Genomic DNA, 18,544 nt, shown 5'->3' on the forward strand with positions numbered 1-18,544 from the left:
TCTTTCTTATTTTTTTCTTTCGATCTGTTGCCAACCAACTTGTTTGTATTTTGTTTAAGATAAAAGTAAACTGATTGAGTGTGGGTTTAAGACATACTAATTAGCGGGGTGCCTGGGTGGCGCAGTTGGTTAAGCGTCCGACTTCAGCCAGGTCACGATCTCGCGGTCCGTGAGTTCAAACCCCGCGTCAGGCTCTGGGCTGATGGCTCGGAGCCTGGAGCCTGTTTCCGATTCTGTGTCTCCCTCTCTCTCTGCCCCTCCCCCGTTCATGCTCTGTCTCTCTCCGTCCCAAAAATAAATAAACGTTGAAAAAAAAATTTTTTTTAAATAAAAAAAAAAAAGACATACTAATTAGCTACTATTTTATTGATCAGCAACTATTTACCAATGTTTGTGTTAGGCATTTAATATGTCACCAAAGCAACACCTCTATTAGGGATATATGATAATAGCCAATATGTAGGTAAAATTGAGGATAACTTGCCCCAGACCCTAAAGCCGAAATGCCATGTAGTCAGGGGTAAGTCTGCATCTTTGCTTTTCTCCCTCTACCATTCTGCCTCTAAGATAACAAGATGTTAAAACTGAAGTGCAGTCAGAGATCTTGTGGTGGAATATTCTAAAGCCAGACAAGCTGATCCTGTTGGAGGTGGGGTGGTAAGTGCCTTCCTCCACCCTGTGGGCCATGGGGTTCCTGATTTGCTAGTCAGTTTCTAGGAAGGGTGAGTGAATAGGACAAAAAGAGGGCCCCAGGTGCTGGATCTGGAGGAATCTGTATAACACAGTTGTAGTGTGCTGAGGAAGGCGCTTTCTGTGTATCAGGGTGGTGAATTGAGTGAGAGAAAATGAAGGGACCTTTAAGGTGGCCAATCCGTCTTGCTACGACTCATGTTCCTGTTAGAAAAATTAAATCAAACGTGATTGGTAAATGGGGGGGTAATAAGAATATAAAGTGGATGTTGGTTCCTATGTGATTTTTTTTTTCCAAGCGTAGGAAACCATAGGTGTAGAAACATAGTAACTTTCAGTAAGAAAGGGAAAAGAAAAAGCTATAGATTGGCTGCTAGTTTGGCCACGGGAGCCATGGTGACCTTATTTGAGAAACTAAACACCAGCGCCTCCACCCAGTCAGTCTCTCACCACTGATGCACGCCCCTGTCCTTGTTCAGCTGCTGGCTAGAGGCAACAAGCTCTTCCTCCAAGGCCCCCTTGAAATGGAGCCCTTGCCCCAGGACCCTGCCTCTCTCAGCTTTGGCTCAGGACCCACCCACCTCTCCTCCACACAAGTCCTGTCTGTTGTTTCCTGCATTTACCCATCCACTGTGACAGCCTCTGGCCGAGATGTAGTTCTTGGTTTTGCTGGGGGGGGAGGGGGGCTTGGGGGCAGGAGTGTAAGGGTGGGAGGGGCCCGACTTATTTCCCTAATTAACAATTAAAAATTTTTTTATTGGAAATTTTTTTATGTTTATTCATTTTTGAAAGACAGAGAGAGACAGAGCGCAAGAAGGGGTGGGGTGGAGAAAAAGGGGGACACAGAATCTGAAGCAGGCTCCAGGCTCTGAGCTGTCAGCACAGAGCTTGACACGGGGCTCGAATTCACGAACTGCGAGATCATGACCTGAGCCGAAGTCAGTGACTCAACTGACTGAGCCACCCAGGCGCCCCAACAATTAAAAATTTTAATCATGATATTAGATGATGATAATGATGTTGATGATGTTAACTTTAAAAATAACATAGGTTTTGACCATTTTACTGATGACCCTGTCACCCATTACACTTGTTATCTAGGCAGCATATTAACAGAATATGAATTTTCTCTGGAATGTAATTATCGTGTTACAGCTGACATGCTACAGGGTGCATTTTAATGGTCTGTCATTCTCTTCATGGTATTCAAAAAGTATAGATAAAGGACTTAACTTACTTGCATCTTACTTTGGGGTTGGTTACTCAAATTATTCAAAAAGTATAGATAAAGGACTTAACTTACTTGCATCTTACTTTGGGGTTGGTTTCTCAAATGCGTATTCTTTTTAAAATTTTTTTTTCCAACGTTTATTTATTTTTGGGACAGAGAGAGACAGAGCATGAACGGGGGAGGGGCAGAGAGAGAGGGAGACACAGAATCGGAAACAGGCTCCAGGCTCTGAGCCATCAGCCCAGAGCCTGACGCGGGGCTCGAACTCACGGACCGCGAGATCGTGACCTGGCTGAAGTCGGACACTTAACTGACTGCGCCACCCAGGCGCCCCTCAAATGCGTATTCTTAACCAAGGGCTGCTGTGAACTACTGAATGCTGTGACAGTTTTATAGGGTTATAACGGGTTCTGTTTACTTTGAGTACCAGAGTTTTGTCTCCAGTAGTCAGGTTTTACCCCAGCATCTGTTATATAACCTAGAAAATTTCTTTTTAACTCAAGGCTTTAGGAATATCAAAATGATTTAACGTGTGTTAATAAACCATACAATGATTTATCATACTATTAAATAAGCAAATTCTGTTTGACAAATGATGACTCCTGACATGAATCTTCAATTCCTATCTTTATCATATGGAGCTATGTCCAGTCTGCATTTCTTGTCTTACATGGTCTGAACACTGGAGTTTCTTTTCTGGGGAGGGGGAGCCACATTATGGCATGATGATTTTTGTCTGGTTGTTCCTTACTCATGTCAAGACCTTGCTGCAGTTTGCAGAAAAATGATTAGTCTGTGTGTCTGTAATTGCTTGTGGGTCACTTTAAGTGCCAAGTCTTCACCACTAGCATTTTTAACAGGAGTTAGTTTTCCTCCAGTATGTTTATCAAATGCCTGTTGCAAGTTGTGTATTCCTGAGGCATGATCAGGTAGCCAAGAGCCTCTTTAGTTCTGACCGTGCTCTGCATTTTCTCTGAAAAGTTGGAGCAACAAAAAAGATCAGATTCTGTTCTTTCTGGCAAGGAGAGGAGTCTGAACTGAAAACAGGAGCAGAACCCTGGACCCTGATCTTTAATAATGGATGCCAGCATGCACTGTCACACTGTTGCCACATTCCAGGGATATCTTTTTTTTTTTTTTTTTTTTTTTTTTGAAGGGGAGGGAGAGGGAGAGAGACAATCTTTTTTTTTTTTTTTTTTTTAACTATTTATTTCTTTATTTCTTTATTTAGAGAGTGGGGGATTGGGGCAGAGACAGAGAGCAAGAGAATCCTAAGCAGGCTCCATACTCATTGCAGAGCCCAGCAAGCCCTACAATGCTCTGGCTTCTGCCCCTGAGATTGTGACCTGAGCTGAAATCAAGAGTTGGATGCTTAACCAACTGAGCCACGCAAGTGCCTCTCCAGGGTTATCTTTTTAACTATTTCCCCCCACGTGGATACTGTTTTGTATTGTTGTCTTGATTTCCACTGTCTTCCAGCACTTGAGATATTATTCTGCTACTCAAATATTAGAAATTGATGTGACAAAAGGCTAAAAAAATAGAATTAGAGGATTAAAAACAAGAATTATTAAGGAATGCCTTTCATAATACTTCTTCATAATTTTGAAGAAATAATATTCCTTCCTAATTCATGTTGAGCCCTTATTTATTTTATTTTATTTTTTTCTGGAGCAGTGGTATGTTTTTAAGAACAGAGTGCTAGGATTCAAAGGACATGTGCATTCCCTGGGCCACAAGATCACAGTGTTACAGAGTGAACATTAATAGCCAGGTGTGCTTGTTTCTACTGTTCTAGAACTTTCCATTACACATTGCCCTTACCAGGCCTCCTCATTTTTCCTGAACATCTGAGGTCCTTCTTCCCAGAACCCTTTGAAAGGACAGTGTTGTCAAAGGAAACAATAATTGTTGTATAAATGTAGGAAACTCTTATAACTAAAAACAGAACAAGGCTAATGTATCTTTTAAGGAATTGGTCAGTCAAATGGATTACTTTTGCTACTGCTTACATTTGCAATAAGAACATTAGTCAAAGAAAACAACACTGAATCATGTATTTGATATATACTACAAAGAAAGATAAAAGAGGCAGGGAAAGCATGGATATTAATGGTTAAGTAATATATACTTAGGTTTGGGGCAGGAAGAAAATTAACTTCTGATTTGTATGTGAGAAAACAAAGGCGCCAGAGGCTGGTGTGTGAATACCTGTCCCTAAGACTAGGCAGTAATTGCTGGAATGAGGGAGACATCATTTTAAGCAACTAGACATTTTAAAAAGCAGTGAAATACAGTAGGGATACAGTGGTTCTAAAGAGCCTAATGAAAAATGAGGCAAGGCAGAAACAAAGACAACAAAAAACAAAACAAGAAGAGTGAACCCAAAAAAGACTGTTTGATAGTGGATGAGTTTTGATTTATGGGTTGTGTTGGTAGACATCATTGTTGTGACCATAGGAAAATCCTGGGAAGAGTGTTTTTGGAATGAAGAATGGGCAGGGTATGGACTGTGTCTTCTCATTCAGTTCACCACCACATTAAGAAACTTTATTCTGGAAAATTAAAATTGTTCCTGGATGTACATAGCAATTTCTGGAGAAATTTTTTTTAATAAAATCATTTAATTTTTTTACAAATCAAATTCTTTCTGTCTTTTCTGTCTGATTTCCTAAGAACGATGCTACATTGGTTATTATGTTCCAAGTTAATAGATTTTATTATTTGAAAAACTGATCAGATATCGTGACTGTCTGTACATTATACCCAATGGCACAGATTCAAATTTTTTAGTGCCATTTTAATCTTGCATTTTCTTGTCAACTGTTTTGAATCATATACGTTTGGATGTCTGACAACCAGTATACTCTATATTTAATGATTCTAACATTCTTGAAATGTTATGATAATCCATACATAATTCATTTGGAAATAGTGAAAATACTACTTTAGGTTTACCCTAATGACTGGATATTAACAATATGAGTCATGTTATATTGTGATATACGAAGGTGGCCATGTTAGCATAGACCTTGACAATAATTATTGGTTCTCATTTCTCATCCCTCATATTGGCTTAAAAATTTTTTTTTTCATGATATGCTCTACGTGTTGTTGATCCTGTCTCGAGTGAAGTACTCTTGACCGTTGAGCAACTTGGGAGTTAGGATGCCAATCACCTGTACAGTCAAAAATCCATATATAACTTTTTACTCCCCCCCAGACTTAACTACTAATAGCCTTACTACTGACTTCCTGAAAACATAAACAGTCGATTAAAGCATATTTTATGTAAGGGGTGCCTGGGTGGCTCAGTCAGTTGAGCATCTGACTTCTGCTCAAGTCTTGATCTCAGGGTTCCTGAGTTCAAACCCTTCATCAGACTCTCTGCTGTCAGTACAGAGCCTGCTTCAGATCCTTTGTCTCCCTCTCTCTCTGCTCCTCCCCCATTCATGCTGTCTCTGTCAAAAATAAACATTTAAAAAATTTTTAAAAACACATATTTTATGTAACATATTGTATGTCATATATATTATACCATATATTCTTAGAATAAAGTAAGCTACAGAAAGAAAATATTATTTAAAAATCATAACGAGAAAATAAATTCACAGTACTATATTTATCTGAAAAAAATCAATGTATGAGTGGACACATTAAGTCCAAACCTATGTTGTTCAAGTTCAACTACATATTTTAAATAAAATGAAATGCTTGAGAGTTTTAACTGTCATTTTTTACTAATGCCTTCTCCCTAGCTTATAAAGGGAACAACATTAGCCTGTGCTTGAGAATTTCTTACCATTTAGCCTTCGGAATGTTAATTACTCCTAGACTTTAGTTTCCCTCAACTAGCATTGTGTTCCATCAAGTCAATACATAATTATTCATGATTTAAATAATCAAAAATTACTAAATTTTAATCCAGGTGAAGTCTTGAATTTAAAATAAGTGAATTTGGCTTCCGAGGGGTCTCTGCTACTTACAGGAAGTACTGCTGAGAATTTCCTTCAGATAGAGCCAAAATAAGAAGACAGCAGTCTTCACTTCATTACAAAAAAGAAAACAAAAACAGGTTGTTATAGCTTCAGGTGAAATAACTAATGTTAGCTTATTGATTTTAAATAGAGTCCCTGCCATCTGGAATGAAGTCATTAGCTGGGGGGGAATGCGTTGTGGATTGGTGATACTCCTAGGTTGTGATTAAATGGCACACATGTGAGTGTTGCTATGAATCTTTGTGTCTCCTATTAAAATATCTGAATAGACCTCACAAAGTAAGCTTTGCAAATAGGCTGGGACATACTACTCCCCTCTTGCTCGTTATTTCCATTTCTTATTATTCAATTAGGAATCAGTGACTTGCTGAATACACATGGTGTGTTTATCCGCCTGGAGAGTGATAAAAAGTTTCCCTTTGAATTTTTCTTTTATATTCTGTTTTCTAATATTATAGCTGATTTTGAGAAATAGCTATTATCTTAGTTCAGAATACAGAAATCTAAGTAGGCCCTCGATTATTCACTTCTTGATGTGTGTATTAATAGTGTGCTATAATAATAACTTAAGAGTACTGAATACCTATTATGTTCTTGCCATAATGGTGGAAATTTTATATTCATCTTTCTAAATATTAAAGCAACCCTGCAAAGCACATGTCAATTTTTTTCATTTTTTTACCATGTTTATTTTATAACCATGATTTCTTAGTCCTTATTAAGTTGATACAATTTGGGGAAATAAATACTCCCTTCCCTTTTTGGTTCCATATGTATTGGGCAGGGTAGCAGGAACAGAATATGAAATAATAGGCAAAGGGTGCAGGGATGAGACGGGTGAAGTTGAAGAAAGACACGGTGAATGTTTCTATGAATGCTTTGGGAAGAATATCAACCAGAGAAATACAAAGTTGACAACATGAGTATTTTCTTCTCCCATGGGCTTCGAAAAGTATGACATAGTATGGGACCACATTCAGCATATATTAATTATATAGCATTGTGGTATATGTTTCTTGTCAGACATGATGTGTGTATATTTTTTCTTACTTTTTAAGCTCCATAGATGACATTCATAAAGTACTTTTTTTTAAAACAGGAGGATTTTTTTAAAGTTTATTTATTTTAAGAGAGAGAGGGAGAGAGAGAAAAGCAGGCTCTGACATGGGGCTCAGTCTCACAAATCATGAAATCATGATCTGAGCCCAAGTCAAGAGTCAGAGGCTTGCCTGACTGAGCCACCCAAGTGCCCCCACAAAACATTTTTAATACATTATTCAGCAAATATTAATTTGATCATATAAACCAATCTTGCTTGGCAGAAAACACTACTAGCTGCTATGTGAAGGTCCTCCTTTTAACTAACACTTAATTTTATACTTGGAGCTTCGTATCAGAGGAAGTTCTTAAAGGGCATTCCTTTTTCAGCTGGATTTACAACTCATCTGCAACACTAAATACAGATAAAATAAAGATCACATCTTGGTTAAAGGTTTATATATAAAAGCCCCTGCAAATATAGTCACTGTCTTGTCCAGATGGTAATGGTAGACGACTTGTTCTCTTTGAGCCTTTTTCTTACCCCATTTCCTCTCAAGGTCTTTATCTCAATGCTTTGAAGCTCCATAAGTGACTGTGAAGCTGAGGTTAATATTTTTAAAATGAGGGAATTATGACTAAGAATGGTTAAGTAACTTATACAAGCTATCCAACTTATAACTGGCTACTAAATGAGAGGGGGGATTCAAGTCAAATTCTGTCTGAATCCAGAGGCCTGTCTCCATCGAATAAGCCACATTATTTAGAATGTAATGTAGTTGCCCTTCATATGAAAGATATTCGCTGGTTTTCATGAATCAAGTGTAAATTCATATCTGACACTGAAGTTTGCACGTTTTCCAGAATATATCTCTTTTTGATTTAAAAAACATGTGAACATAAGGCCCCTCCTTCTAAAGACTTAGACAATGTAGGAGCTCTTTAAAACTGAAAGGGAATTCTCTATGTCAGTGAGAATATAAAGTGGAACTTTTTTGATTAGAGCTTTGATGTTTTCAGAAGAGTCATGTCACTGTTTCCTGGAGCCAGGCTGGCCGTTATAAGAGTCCAGGAGAGCCTCAAGAGCACAGGAACAATTGTTAAAATGTTCAAAACTCCTTTTTAGTAAAAATAGTTTCAGTGTAGAAATGGGAAGGTTTTAAGTAAATTCTCTAGAATCTTGAATTTTTTAATTTCCTGTGCTTAATCCTAGGAAAATAAAGCATGATAGAATTTACCATCTCTTGTGTTTTATATTGATGATACAAAGCTTATGAATGGTTACAGTATTGTCCTGAAAAGTATTGTATGTAACATAATCATCATACTTATCTGACCAGGATGATGTTGGAATTGGGGGTGTGAGATAACCCTTTTGAGAGAGGAAAACTAACTCTGGAGATACATTTGGGGAAGGGTGGAATGCGAATGGCTGATGCAGACGATGGAAATTGTTTGCCTGACATTTATCTGTGAAAACAAGCATGAATGAAAGTGTATAAAAATCAAACATATGTATATTTACATAGATTCACATATCATATAGAGTGCTTACTATTTGCTAGGCAGTGTGAAATAGGCACATAGATGAATGACAGATCTGTTCTTGACTTGTTGACGCCTAGCATGGGAAACAGATATGTAACCAAATTGTTGAAATACCCAAAGACTCTTGTTATGATATACGTAAGGACAGAGTTAGGTCTTGTCATTCATGACTGCTCAGATCAGGGAAGGCTTTGCCAAGGAAGTAATGTATATGTGCAGGCTTTTGAAAGATGAGGTGGATTTACTACTTTTTTTTCTCTTGAGAAGATGATGAACCAGCAAGGGCCACTATCTCCTTCCTTGAAGTTACCAAATGTGAGACTTTTCTATGGGATGAAAGGAAAAAAACCATCCAGGTATATATTGTCTATAAAATTATTCTTAAAGGATGCAAAGGGTGAAAACAAAGGAGTGGAAAAATATCTATCAGACAAATGGTAACTGAAAGAATTCTGTTAAAGTAAACCATCCTGAAACAGGAAAGATTCCTTACCCATGGACATCTAATAAACTTAGTGATACGGCTAATTGCAAATGTGTATACTTTAGTTATACACCACTGCTATAAATATTTTTCATAAGGCAAAAAAATAAGTGCTTGGGCATTTGCTGTTTCTTAAATATGGTAGTTGACATCCAATTAGATCATTTATGAAGTCAGAATATAATTGCAATATAAAAAATGTTGCTGCTATTTTCAGTGGCAAGCATTCTGGCATTCTCTTGATTTAACATGGTGATAGGTAGTGGTTTGCTATGGTAAATATCAGCTTGACCTTTGTGGCAAGAAATGACATTTCTGGGTTGATTTTTTTGATGTCTGGTGAACTTATATTAGCATGTGGAAATCAGTCTTATCACAGCTCTCAAATATAGTATTCATCCAGGTGCTACATATCACTATTGATTTTTGATGATCAGAATCCCATTTATTTATAAGATGATAACTATTAAACGTGTGGCTACATATGAACACCTACTTTGTAGAATAATATAAAATTAAATTTTTGAATCATACCAAATAGTGAAGATCAGAAAGCTAATTTTAATTAACTGGAATTCTTCCAGAATTTTTATTTTCATAGCCTTGTAGCCAGAAATAATATTTTGTCTTGAAACTAAGATTTCTATTAAAAGTTTGTCTTGTAAATATCTTATACATACTTACTTTAGTAAACATGGGATAGGTTAGTCCAGGTTGGTTTGTATTTCAAAGCTGATGCTGTTAAGAAAATGATGTTTGATTATCAGCATGAGCCATTACGTGCCACTTAAAGCAAAAGAAAAGATTAATGGTTGATGCGTACTTATATTTACATTGAGCCTATTTGTACATATTAAATAGTTTTTCTATGTGAAATAAGTTTACAGTACCATAATACAAAGTGTAAAAACTACTGTGCTGTTTCTTAAGTGACTTGCAGGGAGGGAAGTTTGAATCTAAACCTATATTTCTTTGAGAACATTGAGTCAGAATGGTATAATCAATGGAATTTACCAATTAAAAATAGAACATGTAGACGTGAGCCAATGCAATTGATAACCAGACTTTTCTAGAAACTTTGCCATCACTACAGTTATTAGATCCAGTACTATAAAGTGTAACTACAAATGCATTTTTATGTTAATTTCCTAGTGCCAATATCGTTAAAATACTCGAAAAGGAAGATATTTGAAAACTTTGTTTACTCAAACTACTCGATGATGATCATTACATTAAGGAATCCACGTGAGATCATTTCTGTTTCAGTCTGTTGTCTGACCCTTTTCACTGGTTATTCTGTCCACAAGACAAGGAAATAAGTGCAAAAATGAAAGTGCAATTACATTTCATTTGATTTCAACAAAAGATTATTTTTAATACATGCATATAGCTTTATAAAATTGTGGTTTATTATTGATTTGAAGCTAATTATTGAGATTTTAATAAGACACTATGGTAAAAATGAATAACGATGAAATAGTACATGTTAAATATGATATCATACTGCTTTCTTCTCCTGGACTGGCCGCTCTGAGCTCTGCACAGAAAGACTGATGTGCAACTGAAAAATACTCAGAAGAAGAGAACCTGGAACAACCTGTCTTAGTGAAGAAAAGCAGTGCACGCATCCCTATCATCTTAAATGTACAATGCTGGGCTCATCTGCCAGTTAAGAGATACTTTTTTGGACGATGATCCTCTTTCTACTTTGAATATTAATTGTCTTCTTCAGTCTCTTACATAGTTTAATTATTTTCATTTAAAATAAATTATTCTCTAATAATACTGGCTTGTTTAAAATTGGACCCAAAAAAGATACTTATTCCATTTATATATTTTAGCCATCTAATCGTTGATTTGGAAAGGTTGATCTTCTCTACTGATTGTCACACTTTATCGTGCATCAGTTGAAGGTCTTATAAAATACAGATTCCTCCCAGAGATTGTGATTTAGTACTTCTAGGATAGGAAGTACCCCATAAATTGCATTTCTAACAAGTTCCCAGGTGACCTTGATGCTCTGAAATCCCCTAGAAATAGAATAAATCATGGATCAACATGTGCCATTTGAAGGGAAGAGTTAGAGAAGAAATTATTATCAATCAAATCAAGGCCAACAGTTCTAGAGCTTTTGTTGATGTTGTTTTGTCTTCATATAAAACAGCCTCCCTGGAATTTCATTGCTGTTGTGTTTTCTCATACCCTTTACCTGTTCTTGGGTCCAGGCAAGATTTCCTTATCTGAAGACCATTTGGTAACCAATTAGGTTGTTTCAATGGAAAGGAATCACTTGTAAATTGAACATCCACTATTTAATAACAATTGGCAATGTTTCTCTAAGAGATAGAAAAATCAGATAAATAGACTACTTAATTCCAAATAAAAATTAGTACCCTGTACTCTATTGCCTGTTCGTTGGGAGTCTAGGTGAACCAAGTCTACTATTTACAGACAAGTACGTATAACTTTATTGCTGTGACAATAGTTTGAGAAACGTGAGGATGGGTGAAAAAGCAACATGAGCGAGTCAGAAAATGAGTGAGGAGATCCAGGTGTTGGTGAGTAATTTTGTAGATTTCCTGTAAAACAGAATTAATATTTCAGGCAAAGTGAAATACTTTGTCTAGATTTCAGAATCATAGGATTTGGTGCTACATGAAAAGTCTGTGTTTGATTACAGATGATCAGAGGTTACCTTAGTGTTTTAGAATAAATCAGGCTATATTACCTTCTTTGCTTCTTTCCAGTGGGACTGATTTGAGAAAAGATCAATGTGAGCTATGGGTCCAAGGATATTTTAGGAAATATTTTGATGCCATATAGATTTTTATACATCTTTTTGTGTTGTCTATATACCTGCATAAAAATAATTGGAATTATCATAATTGCTTTTGAATGACATTTTGGTATCCCTCCTATTAATTTATCACTAGTTTTGCATATTCTGTTTAAAATAACCACTTAAATAATTAGACAGTGGTTTCATTTCCATCAGTAGATAATAATAACATTTATTGAATGAGTGTAAAATGAATGTAAAATGATTTTTAGATCAATTTCCAACGTTTTTATTAAATTGAGTTAACATTCATTATATTGAGATTTTTTTAATGCCTATTTATTCTAGCCTAGCATTTGTATTAGCTTGTTACGGTTTTTATAATACAAAATTTAAAAGTTTTTTTTCTCATCAGTAAAATTGATTTTATAAATGCACAAAAAGAAACTTACTGACATTTCTTTACTGACATTGTTGAGATGATGTGAGAGGAATTATACAACATTCTTAATATTTAAGTTGTTGGTTAATGGAACTATGGTAATCAGTATACTTCCTGGTGATTTTAATGATGCTTATTTTTCCTCTGAGAAACAAGCAATACCTATTTTATGATGTGTCTGATGTCTTTTCACCCTAAACTAACTTTTCATTGTCAAGAGGTAAAAGGGAAGACTATTAATGGTAAAAACAAAACAAAACAAACAAACAAACAAAATACTGAAAGCATGTGGGGATAAAATCTCAAGTGAAATAACTTGGTCAACATGAAGAAGACACATTACACTATTTTATGTGGTATGCCTTTTCCTAGAACCTCTGAGAAATAGGATAATTACTAACTCACTCTTTTGGAGTTTTACTTTTCTTGATGATAAAAGCTCAGCAACTGTTTTTGTCAATTGCAATTTGAAGGGGGTCACTTAAATTTGAAATGACAAAAGATGTGTATTATGGCATTAGTAGGATTTTGTCATCCCTCTTACATGTTTATCACTGTTTTGCCTATTCTGTTCAAAACCACTCTGAAACAATTGGTGGTTCCATTTTTCATCACTAGATCATTCTAAAATTTATTTTGAAGATCTCAGGTAATTATTTGCATCACTTGCAAAGGGACAGAATGCCAGACTGGGAAATATGATGGGAGACCACCTGCTAGATACAAAGCATGTCTCTTTAGTCATAATATCATTAACAAGTACTTTTATAGCCTTAGTAACATTCAGCAGACCTTAATTCTTACTTTGTAAAATAGGAAGCTTGTTTGTACTCAACACTATTGGATTTCAACTATTTTCTTCTTTTTTAAAAAAGATTATTTTGAGACAGAGTAGCACACTTGCTCCTGTGCATTTACAGGCACATGAGTGTGGGTAGGAGGAGTGGCAGAGAGCAGGAGGGAGAAGGAGGGAGGGAGAGGGAGATGGAGGGAGGGAGAGGGAGGGAGAGAGAGAGAGACAGTGTGTGTGTCCCAAGCAGGCTCCACACTGTAGGTGCAGATCCCAACATGGGGCTCCATCCCACAAACTGTGAAATCATGATCTGAGCTAAAATTGAGTCAGAAGCTTAAGGAACAGACTGAGCTACGCAGACGCCCCTCAGCTGTTTTCTTCTTAATGTACAAAGCTGTTGTTCAAAAGAACTCTTACATATTCCAGTATAAACAAATAAAAGTGAGGTTGCCCTGGTTCGGGGAAGAATATTTTCTGGAGAAAGCACTGTAAGTCAGTTCCAGGGTCCCTTGGCATCCTGAGGCACAGAGAGTTTGAACACCACTGTAGGCAAATTATAAACTTCCTCCCAGGTCTAAAATGCTACGCTTGGTTACATCATCCCTGAGGTAATTTGCCAGCTCCACAATATTTCCATGTCTTGAATTTTATATATTGATTTCTTGACTGAGTGAAAGTTTAGTTGTAATATCAAATGGAATTAGATATTTTTTTTTTCCAGTGACAGGAAAATAAGATTTTCTCATTTTAGTTTAAGTCCAATGTGCTTTGGAATAATTTTTTTAAAAATCTTGTAACTTATGTGTCCAAACATAATTTTGCAAGAAGTAGGAGTTAATCTATGAAAGAAGGAAAATTCAGTACCACTGTTTTCAGCAGTGTGTTATCTGCCTAATGACTTCACATGCTTCCTCCCTTCCACCAAAACCCTATGTCTCCTTGTTCTCTTTCCCCTGCCCCACACTCTGTGGTTGACCAAGATCCTTCCTCCACCAGTTGTTCTAGGAACCTTAAAACACTCTGCTTTTTCCCTTTCCTTCTCTGTTGCTACTAATGCTTTAAGAATTACATTTTCCTTACTGACCTAGTTTAGAAAAGGAAGAAGAGTTCCCAGGACTAGTGGATTATCACTTTTGGGTGTGCCCTTATGAATGGCTAGATGGTACAACCCAGTTTGTGATGCAGAATTTATTTCTCATACAGAAATGATGTTATAAGTGTACCTCAGAGACTATAGAATGTTTAGTAGTATATTTTATAATTCATTTACTCTACAGGTGAATTTCAAAATGCGTGTTGGTCTGGGAGCCTATCAACTACTCTAAATGCCATTTCTTCCAAAAAGTGAGGTCTGTGTTTCAGGTAACAATGAATGCAGAATATTCCTAGTTGAAGACTGACCATATTTATTGGTTGAACTACAGGTGCATATATATTTGGTCGTTCTGCATCCATCCATTAGACAGCATCAACACTCTTTTCCTTTTTCTTTTCCACATTGAATTTAGCCTGAGGGGCTGAAATAGAGGCAACATTTTCAGACCTAAGCTATGTTTTCTTTTTAATTTAGATATAATAGAAACTGGATGCAGTAAAATTGATAGGTGGTACCAAGCTCACATTAGGATTTATGAAATGGACAATTGCCTTGCATAAATGGCAAGTAAAAAATCAACCTAGTTCTTCATAAACATTTTATTCTGGGGTGTGCTTGTTTTCTGAAACTACCTCTACTAAATCTCCTGTCAGTCTTGAAACTAGAAGGCAGAAAAGCTTCTAGTGCTACAGCCAACTGCAGTGTAGCCAGAGAAACAGGCAACAAAAATAGAACACCAGGATTGCTGTGCGTGGGTGAGGCAGAAACCACATTATGAGCAAAAGCTTCCAGTATTATTTTAGAACCAATACAGAGCTCTGCACTTCTCTCCTCTCTCTTCCAAAAACACATACTATAAAAATAAAATGAAATTAAATGTATGTGCATTTGCCCTCTTAGAATTATGATTCTTAATTTTTTTTTTTTTTTTTTTTTTTTTTTTTTTGCCTTTCTTTCTTTGGAAACAAATCGCCAGTATGGAAATACAGTGTGTAAAGCAAGCTGGGAGGAAGGAAAGAGTTAATTGCTTTTAAGGCCCTGCAATCGAGAATTATGGTTTGAAAGATAGAGGCTGGACAGCTGGGTTTGCTGGGGTATTTTTAAATGCATTAATGCTGGCTCCAATCACTCGGCCATGCTTGACCTATTTTTGGCTCAGGCCGACCATTGTTCTATTTCTGTGCCTGTGGGCCCTGCCGTTGTTGATTCATATGCAAATGGATTATCACTAGCTTTAGCCAACTTGAGCTGAGAGAGACCAGAGAGGGGGAAGAGACGCACACAAACAGATAGAAGGGCACCGGCTGAAGCCACTTGCAGGACTGAGGGTTCTTGCAACGCAACTCTAGCAGCCTGAAGAACTATAAGCCAGGTTTAATCAGTTTCTTTTTCTCGTGGGTACAGTTAATATTTTTCTACTTATTCTGACAAAGCAATAACCCCGAAGCACATTCCTATTCCCCACCTGCTTTTAGTTTCCGGGATAACCTAAACTCCAGACAGCCATAGCATCGACTTGGTCCTTTCTGCTTTGTACACAGGTTGGTAACACAGGAAAAGTGTCCAGATATTTTGAAAAGTGTATGTCCACCTTAACAGAAAGGGAATCATTGTGGAAGTTGGTCGGCTGCTGCCTCTCCTCGGGGAGGAGGGAGGACCAGGGAGGGTAGCTCCTGGGGCCCGTGCACTGAGCAGCGATGAATCTTTCATGTAGCTGAAGTAAGAGTGATTGGAATATGCTGCAGACAATTTACGAGAGTGACTCGTGTTTTTCCTCAGATGGGGTGGCTGGACGAGAGCAGCTCTTGGCTCAGCAGAGAATGCACAGTATGATCAGCTCAGGTAAGATCCTCTTCCATAACTGAGACATTTTATGTGTGAAAGGAGGCAGACTTGGGAAATGCAGCTAAGAAAAAGCACCTCTCAAGGATTTGCTGCTTTTTGGTGTTGATGTTGCTATTTTCTTGGTGCGTCTGTAGGGTTTAACTTAGATCCCTTCCATTACCGTTTCTGTGCATATTCAGCATTTAGGGACAACAGCTTCTGAATGAAATCTCAAAGCTTCTGATGAAGGATGGGACTGAGATAAGTAAAATGTAGTTGGGGGTGCTTTGCCTTACTCTGCAAGTAGAAAACGGAGATCTGTACTGATTGCAAGCTATTCTAATGGGACTTTAAAAATCAGGTAAGTTCATCCTGGGGCTTCAGTTTAAATTGCAGCCTCCGCTAGCCGGATGATTTTATACTTACAGTGTGCATACAGAAGCACATCTATTTATAGACCTACCTTCTGAAATGTGTTTGCTAGGAGTTACAAAGGTAGTTTTAATGTGGCTTTTTCTCAGCAGCCCAAAACGAAAGTATTCAGGATGGAATAAAATTATTATTAGCAGATGCTTATTTTAATTTTCTTTAAAAACATTTGGAGAGTCTAGCATTGTCAGGCAGATGGATGGCATAGCGCACACATCAAGGTGTTACATGCAGGTGCAACCCTTTAAAGAATAACAGTAACAGAGTCTAATTTCTGGTTTCTCTCTGTATGTGCTTGTGCCGTCAAGAAGGTGTGCTGAGGAGACGAAACTTGTCAGCTTTATCAATTTCTGTTTGTTAAAAGAGCAGACTCTCCACATGATAACACTTACTTATAATTGCTGCTCTTCATATTTAATCCTACAGACAGTTCCTAAAGCTTGGGGGGGGGGGTTGTTTCCGTCCTCCGAATGTTTCAGTCTAAATTGGCTTAAAGTTCTCCCTCACATCTTCTAAGTTCCTATGTGGGCTTGATCATAATTATAGATCACCACATAGATTTCCATGAAAAGAATGCAACGTAGAACAGCGTTTACTTGCTAGAGCTAGATGTGAAAGAAATATTCCACAGGTTGGCATGATGTCTGTTTCAGTGCTGAACACCTTCCCATTTACGCACCTATGTTTGAAGCAAGTTATCTTTAAACCTCCGTTAGTTGTGATGATTTTCAGATACTTCTCTTGATCCAGTTTTTTGGTGGGCTCAGAATAAGAGATCGATCTTGTGTAATTTGAGGTGTTGACACTTAAGTGGCAAGAATTATTTTAACTAGTAGCGTCTGCTTCTCTGAAGCAAACGTACTGGGATTTTAATATGGTTTATTATCTTTGTGGCTTTAAAGTTGACAAGAGCTTGGGGAGGGGTCAGCTGGTGTGTCTCCAATGGAACTGGTCACTTAATTTAGTGTTTTATTTTTTAAATATGGATCAACTTTTAAACAATCACTATATCGGGTATCTTTTCAGTACTACACTTTATCTGTTTAGTCCTCACCTCTGTGTTAGGAGTTTCATGTTTCTTTCACACGGTTGAGACAAAGCTGTGCCTTTGAAGCAGTGACTGGCCACTGACATTGAATCTCTTGCCACAGGCTACAGGTGTTTGCAAGCCTCACTGTTTTCGGTGTCTTTGATAATCATATGTAACTTTACTCCGATTTTCAGTTGAGACTGTCATTTTCCTGACATGAAAGCAATAATATTTTCCAGCAGGGAAGTGCTTGAGACTGTCCGTGCAGTTGTCAGTTCTACAGGAAACATCCTGTAAGAACCAGCTCTTAAGTGAAAGGTGATGTAGATTGACATCAACTCTCAAACCTGTCTGATATAAATAAGGAAACTCCAAGTTCTGTTAATTTTTCAAATTTGAAACATAAAATCATTTGCCTCCATTCTACCCTGTTGTATAACATTTGATTTTTTTTAATATAATATGGCCTTAACTTTAGTTGCCCCAGTCTTTATTTTGCACTTCCTCTGAGGCCCTGGCTCTCAAACTTGGAGTCATCAAGAATATTTTACAAAACACGGATGCCTTGGTTACACCCCCAGAGTTTCTGACTTAACTGGTATGGGAACTAGCCTGGATATTGGAATTTTTACTATCTTCCCAGCAATCCTAAGGTTGCAGCAAACTTTAAGTAACACTGATGAAGGGGTAGGAGGAGACATTGGTGATCCTGGTGACCCATTTCAGTAGGGTTTTCCTTTAAGTTAATTGACAAGTTAGAGGTGTGTTTGTCTTAATTTATCTGCAAATTTCATTTCACTCCCTTTCGGACCAGTGGCATGGGTCTATGATTGATAGGCATAGGAATGGATGGAGTCGTTGGATCTGAAAGAGATTATTTGGTAGTAGTGCAAAGTGGTGGAGACAACACTGTTCGAGGAGTCAAGAGCTCTGTGTTCCGCTCTTAGCCATTTGGATAACTGGTTACTCATCTGTAACCTGAACAATAACGATGTCCTCATGCTTACCTCTGGGCATTCTTTATGAGGTTCAAATGTAACAACATGTTATTGAAATGCAGACTCCCTATTATTATAACTATTTTTAGTGAAAGAACCTGGGCTTCTGGCTCTTCCATACCATGCTCTATCTTGCTGAACAAGCCAGCTGAGTTCAATTGTAT

The 18,544-nt window shown here is 37.2% G+C and overlaps 1 protein-coding gene across 14 annotated transcripts in view; it reads left to right on the forward strand.

The window, feature by feature from the left end:
- Positions 1-18,544, forward strand: part of HDAC9 (histone deacetylase 9) — a 944,501-nt gene that overhangs the window by 383,460 nt on the left and 542,497 nt on the right. For 10 of the 14 annotated variants that reach the window (XM_045495014.1, XM_045495020.1, XM_045495015.1 and 7 more), the window contains one exon: positions 15,879-15,941. In XM_045495014.1, the coding sequence (XP_045350970.1) occupies positions 15,879-15,941 (63 nt within the window). Of the gene's footprint in view, positions 1-15,246; positions 15,641-15,878; positions 15,942-15,995; positions 16,285-18,544 lie in introns of those variants that run through there. The other 4 variants (XM_045495024.1, XM_045495023.1, XM_045495025.1 and 1 more) reach the window with 4 other exon arrangements.

Source organism: Leopardus geoffroyi, chromosome A2 (assembly GCF_018350155.1).
Source record: "Leopardus geoffroyi isolate Oge1 chromosome A2, O.geoffroyi_Oge1_pat1.0, whole genome shotgun sequence".
NCBI lineage: Eukaryota > Metazoa > Chordata > Mammalia > Carnivora > Felidae > Leopardus > Leopardus geoffroyi.